At 38.6% G+C, this 7,155-nt stretch overlaps 1 protein-coding gene across 3 annotated transcripts in view; it reads right to left on the bottom strand.

Moving 5' to 3' along the window:
• LOC106870606 (short-chain dehydrogenase/reductase 3) overlaps positions 1 to 7,155 on the bottom strand; it is a 91,301-nt gene that overhangs the window by 34,567 nt on the left and 49,579 nt on the right. For all 3 annotated transcript variants that reach the window (XM_052973739.1, XM_014916738.2, XM_014916737.2), the window contains exon 3: positions 5,328 to 5,468. In XM_052973739.1, coding sequence (XP_052829699.1) covers positions 5,328 to 5,468 — 141 coding nt within the window. The remainder of the gene's footprint in view (positions 1 to 5,327; positions 5,469 to 7,155) is intronic.

Raw genomic sequence — 7,155 nt, 5'->3', positions numbered from 1 at the left:
TCCACATTTTGCTAATTTCTATTTCAAGATCTTTATATTTGCTCAGTTTTTGGTAGGTCTTGACAGATACGTTTATATCGATTGGGACAGTCATATCAATGAGGAGGCATGATTTTTGTCTGAAGTCTTTCAGTATGATGTCTGGCCGATTTGCGTCTATCTTTCTGTCAGCTTGAATGGTGAAGTTCCAGAGGAATGCAATGTGATCATTTTCAAGTACTGGGGGTGGTTTGTGTTCCCACCAGTTTTTATCATGGGGCTAGTCCAGGTTTTTGCATATTACCCAGTGAATATATTGTGCAGCTCTATCATGCCTGTTGAGATACTCTGTAGGCGCAAGCAGACTGCACATTATTATTATTATTATCATTATTATTATTATTATTATTATTAATTTTATTATTATATGTTTGACTTTTGCTTTGTATTTGTACAAGTTGACTCCATGTCTCATCCAGAGACCTCAAGAGACAATAAAACCTAGAAGTTCAAGTTGATGTTATGACTAGGGCGCCATATTTTTGGTTTTGCACATAGTATTGTTCCAGAGAATGTCTGTCAAAACATAAGTAAATTAGAAATTTGTTTCAAAAGTAATTTGATTTTAAGATGATAGTCTGATGTTAAGATGACAGTAAAAGGTATTTGTTGTTCTGTACATTTAAAAGTATTTTAACATTATTTACAGATTAAAATATTTTACGTAGGATATGGGCAGTTCCCATTAGCACTACTTTTTGAATTTCTTACATTTTTGGATTTCCTGGTATCTGAGCTAGGTAGCAATCAGTCCCTTTTGCTATCATTCCTAGGACACCTATGGCAGCAGGTATTGTTTTAGTCTTTAGGTTCTACATTTAGCCAATTTCTATTTCAAGATCATTATACTTGTTCAGTTTTTGATAGGTCTTGACAGATACATTTATGTCAATTGGGACAGTCATATTGATGAGGAGGCATGATTTTTGTCTCAAGTTCTTCAATATAATGCCTGGCATATTTGCATCTATCTTTCCGTCAGTTTGAATGACAAAGTTCCAAAGGAGTGAGATGGAGTCATTTTCTAGTACTGGCGGTGGTTTGTTTTCCTACCTGGCCTAACAATGCTACCAGAGAGATCTGCCAGTTTGAAACAAGCTCTACAGACATGGAAATACTGTCAGACGGACTCGTCTGAGGTGTGCGCATGGCAATGAAACTGCCCTGCACATACTCATCCAATGTCCGTGCATTACTGACTTGTGGAGCTTTGTCAAACATCTGTTATCATGTGTAGGATGGATATGGTAACCAACCGAGTCCATCGTGAAGATCGCTCCTTTGCCTTCCTTAGGCTGAAAAGGAAAGGCAGTTTCCCTCTGTCTGGTGGCTATGGTGAAGGAGGTGGTGTGCTGGATGAGACTGAAAGGACTGAAGACAGATACTTTCCTCTTCAGCCAAGCCCTCATCAACTTTTTCAAGTTCTACTTGAAAAGGAATATGGGGGTGGAGAGGGAAGTTCGGCTCCCCACTAAATTTGTTGAAAGGTGGGTTTATGTGGTGAGGATGGCCTGTGTGAATGGGCCTACTCTGAACTTTCATTTGTAAACCAGAGGAATTAAGGAGAGAGGTGCCTGCCGAAGTGCACCTGGTGGCTGGGATAACCAGGTTGTGTGGGGTTCAGTGGTTGTCCCTGTCAGGGACTCCCCTACTTTTGGGGAATTTTTATTGTTTAATTATTTTGTTATTTGTTTTTTGTTGCTTATTGTATACACAGCATTGTTTAACATCCCACTTGTCTCTTGTATTGTATTGTCCCTATTTGTTTTATGCTCAGTCCTTGTGGCCAATAAAAGAGAGTATTATTATAATTGAGTGGGAGAGCAGTGCATGCCATCAAAGTTAAACTGGGGTAAAATATACAAAGCCCAATACACTTATCATGACTACCTGTCTGATAAGGGTACACCAGGCATATGCATCACAACCATATATGTGGTACATGGTGATCTCATATCAAGATAAACAGCGCATGATCTCGCAGGTGGGGCCCAGTTAGAATTTTCTTCAGGTCGAGTAGCCCATCCCGCTCAAAAGGTCCCTGAATAAGGTTTGTTTAAGGATGTTGAGCAAAACACCCATGTTTCCAAAGGTGAATTATTCAAACCCCAAAGAATCCCTCTCAACACATGGCTATGATGCTCCCCCACTACTTCTGCTCATGATCAGAGATGCACATATCGTCAGCCACCAAGGGACATGCTCAACTGGTTAAGGTCAAACAACTGACAAGCAAATCTGTGGTATTAAGCAGAATATTTGCTGTAACCCATCTTTTATACCAAAATAATACAATGTACATGATAACACTTCCAATCAATTAAGATCAGAAGCCATGAGAGCCACTGCCTGCTATTGCGTCAGGGCATTTATTTATTTATTTATTATTATTATTATTATTATTATTATTATTACTACTACTACTTTTTATTGTTTATTTTCATATAGGTGCAGTGCATGGCTGTGTGGTTAAGAAGCTTGCTTTGCAACCACAGAGTTTTAGGTTCAATCCCACTCCATTGTACCTTGGGCAAGTGTCTCCCACTAAGGCCCTAGGCTGACCAAGAACTTGTTAATGAATTTGGTAGATGGAAACTGTGGAAAACTGTCAAATATATGTATGTGTGTGTGTGTGCATGCATGCGCATGCATGTGTGTGTGTGTGTTTGTTTGTTTGATTCCCCATCCTTTACTGCTTGACAGTTGGTATTGTATTATTTGCATCCCTGTAACTTAGTGGTTTGGCATAAAGGAAACTGATAGAATAAGAACCAGGCTTAAACATAAAGGCACTGGGGTCAAATCATTTGACTAAACCCATCAAGGTAGTGCCGCAGCATGGCCGTAGTCCAATGACTAAAACAATTAAGATGAAGAATCATATACTGGATTGGGATTAAATTATTCAAAATGTCCCTCTTTTTTTTTTAAGACAGTAAAATGTGATTTAAATGGAAGGCTGCTGTTATCTAGATTAGCGGAGTTAGTTATGAGTGTTGTATGAAAGATAAAAGGAAGAATATGGGGTCAGGAGTGGGGGTGGGGGACACAGAGGAAAATTTAATCCTTTAGCTTTCAGATTATTCTGTCAAATGTAATGCCTATTAAATCACTTAAGCATTGAAGAAGCTGTTGGACGGTTGTTATATAAGGATGCTTAGAATGGCACTCAATGTCTCCTGGAAGAGACATATAACAAATGCTGACTTATACCAGGAACTACCAAAAGTAGCATTGAAGATACAGCATAGTAGGATAGGTGTGAGAAATTAAATCTGGTCAGTTTTAACCAAAAACAGGTAGAGAGACTAGATATGAGCAGTTTGAACGTAAATCAAGTAGAATATTTGGACTGGACATGGCTGGGTTAAATGCTAATGGGTCCACCCTTTGATATCCAGATTTCTCTGTCAAAGGTAATGTTTATTTATTCACATTGTTTTGCATTAATCATGCATTATCCTGTACCTGTGAGATTTCAACAGTGTGATTGTTTATGTTTTTAGAATGACATTGTAGGGTAGGTGTGAGAGGCCAGATCTGTCAAGTTTGAACATAAAACAAGGTAGAACTCTTGGGCCAGATATATGGCCACTTTAAATACTAAAGGGAATAAACATACAAGAACAAATGTGGGTAGATGAGAAGGGGAGCTTCTGACCGAAAATTTCAGCAGATTTCTGTTTCATTTGAAAAAGAGAATGTTTGAGTGAAAATGAAGATGGACTCAGACTTTGAGAGCAAAGAGCAGATACTGAGAGAGATAATCTAAAGAAAGAAGTTCTAAGTGAAGGTAACAGTGAAGAGAGTTCAATCCTTGGGTATGTGTATGGGTAGCAGAATGTGGGAATTCTGGTGTATATGTGTGTGCTTTCTGTGTTTGGTGTGTTTGTGCTTGATGAATGTGTGTTTGATGTGTGTGTGTGTATTTGATGGGCATGTGTGTGTATCTGCATGTTTGATATATGTATGCATGCTTGTTAAATGTATGTGCATGTGTGTGTTGGATGTTTGCATGTTTGATGTTTGTGTGTGTTTGATGTTTGTGTGTATTTGATGTTTGATGTTTGTGTGTGTTTGATGTTTGTGTGTGCATGTTGGATGTTTGATGTTTGCGTGTGCATGTTGGATGTTAGCATGTCCATGTTGGATGTTTGCATGTGCATGTTGGCTGTTTGTGTGTGCATGTTGGATGTATGCATTTGTGTTTCATGTGTGTTTAATGCACAAGTTAGACATATGTGCATATGTGTCTGATTCATGTCTGCATGTCTGATGCATGTGAATGCGTGTACATTTAATGTATCTATTAGACATATGTGTGCAATTGTGGGTTTGATGTATATGTGATGCATGTGTGTATGTCTGATATATGTGCGTCTGCTTGTGTGTGTAATCATGGACAAAGCACAGGCAAAGTCAAGTAGTTAAGTTTATGATAAAAGGTACTTGCCATAGTTATCACACAGTGGATTTGAACCCAAGATTTCATGATCGTAAAATGAAGTTCTTAACTACTTGGCTTTGCCTGTGCTTTGTCCATGTTTACACACACAAGCACACGCACATGCATCACATATACATCAAACACACAATTACACTGACTTATAAGTAGATGTTTCACATTGTATTTTTTGCTGATGAAACATTCGCCCTGTTGGAGTCATTTCCATACTGAATCATTATATTTTGTAGTAGGGGTTCTGAATGAGAAGGGAAGATGCAAGATTACCACCAAAAATGGCTGTGCAAAACTTTCCAGCCACTTCACGTAAACCAATTTCTTTCTTCTCACTACTGTGAGAAGAAAGAAATTGCACCTAGAAAGTTCCCATCTGAGGCCCAAGTCCGGGCAAGGTTTTTCATGGAAGACCAGCAGTCGCATGCACATACATCAGCCTCCCCTCTCTATGCCATCAATGTTATCCAAGGGAAAGGCAAAGGCTGATACAGCTTGGCACTAGTGACATTGCATCTCATTTCTACAGATGAGTGGAGTGGAGCAACATGAAATAAAGTGTCTTGCTCAAGAACACAACACACAGCCCAGTCTGAGAATTGAACTCACTACCTCATGATTCTTATGACATCAGCAACATGCAATTGTATTAAATAATTAGATAGCACCCTTGTTTTACTATTCAAAAGAAATTGTGTTTTAGCCCAATTAATAAAAGTAAAACATAAAATATGGTAGAATGGTACTCTAGCTAGGTCACTGTAGGATGGTACCTAGCAAGGTCACTGTCCACTGATAGAAAATAGTCAAAGTAAAAAACAAAACTTACCCTAAAATGAGCCAACATGTTAACTTTGAAAATCTGCTCAATTTTCTCATCTTCAACTTCCAGAAAATTCCCCGGGGCCAATATTCCAGCATTGTTCACAAGAATGGTAACAGCTCCATGTTGGCGTTTTATTTCATTAGCCTGCAGTGGAAATTCACATGAGATGAAAATTTCATTTTTACCATGAATTAGACCAAACGAAATGTAAAGAATACCTACAATTATTATAAACATAGAGGCCAGAAAATCCCTTCCTTTTTAACAAGAATGCTTGCTATGTTATTAAAGACAGAATGGACACACACACACACACACACACACACACACACACACACATGCACAAACAAGATTTAATAAATTTTCATTTACATTATCTGCATGCACTGAATGGGCTTACTGCTGAATGCTGCAAGAAAGGAATGAGAATTATTGTTGCGAAAACTAAGACATTGGTCCTTTTAAAAAAGCTTTCCCAGTCCAGTGTTTATGTTAGTGGAACATCATTGATACAAGTGGAGAAGTTTAAGTGTCTTGGTGTTGCATTCACAAATGAAGAGAAGGCAGAAGGCCGAATTGGATGCTAGAATTGCAGGTGATGACACTGTAATAGGCCAGATCCTATAATCAATCTTCAGAAGAGAAGAAATTGGTGAAAAAAATCCAAATTTGATACCTTCAATTTGGTTTCCATGTTTATCCTCATCTATGACCATGAATGATGGGTAATGACTGAAAAAGTATGATCACAAATATAAGCAGCTGAGAGAGCGTTCTTCCAAAGGATCTCCAGAGTAGTGTTTCTCTACATGATGTACAGCTTGGAGATCAAGGAATTTCTCCAGGTTGAACCATTACAGCTCTGCAGTGAGAGGTCACAGCTCCAGTACTACGAACATGTGTGATTAGAATGTCACAAAAATGAGTTACAAGATGGATTTTTTAACAAGACTTTGGTCAGTCCAAGGCTATAGTAGAAAACACTTGTCCCAAGGTTACACACAATGGGACTGAAACTGAAGCCATGTGGTTGGGAAGCAAATTTCTTACCACACAGCCACATCTTGCTAAAAGCTGTATAGCTACGTAACATATTCATCTATGTTCTAAGATGGATTTTTTAACAAGCAGGAGACCTGGGAGTAGACCGAGAGATTGGATACGATCAGTAGTCTCCAAAAAATTGTGGGTGAAGATAGATGGATTATCTGAAAAAATATGTTTTTGCTTCCTTTTTTAGAACAGAGATGAACATATTACGTAGCTATGTGGCTGTGTGGTAAGAAATTTGCTTCCCAACCACATGGCTTCAGTTTCAGTCCCATCGTGTGGAACCTTGGGACAAGTGTTTTCTACTATAGCCTTGGACTGACCAAAGTCTTGTGAGTGGATTTGGTAGAAGGAAACTGGAAGAAGCCCATCACATATGTGCCTTTGTCTCTGTGTTTGTTGTTCACCACTGCTTGACAACTGGTGTTGGTGTGTTTATGTCCCCGTAACTTAGCAGTTTAGCAAAAGAAACCAATAGAATGAGAACCAGGCATAAAAAAGAAAAAAAACTATTGCGGTTGATTCATTCAGCTAAAAAAATTCTTCAAAGCATTGCCCCAGCATTGCCACAGTCCAATGACTAAAATAAATAAAAGACAAATTATACTTTTTTTCTTTAAGCCTGGTATTTATCCTGTGGGTCTCTCTCCTTTTGCTGAACCACTAGGTAACAGGGATGTAAACACACCAACTCTGGTTGTCAAGAGGTGGTCACACACACACACACACACACACACACACACACATACACACACACACACACACACACACACACACACAC

Source organism: Octopus bimaculoides, chromosome 16 (assembly GCF_001194135.2).
Source record: "Octopus bimaculoides isolate UCB-OBI-ISO-001 chromosome 16, ASM119413v2, whole genome shotgun sequence".
Taxonomy (NCBI): domain Eukaryota; kingdom Metazoa; phylum Mollusca; class Cephalopoda; order Octopoda; family Octopodidae; genus Octopus; species Octopus bimaculoides.
The sequence above is the reverse complement of the archived record's forward strand: the minus strand, read 5'-3'. Positions and strand labels throughout refer to the sequence as shown.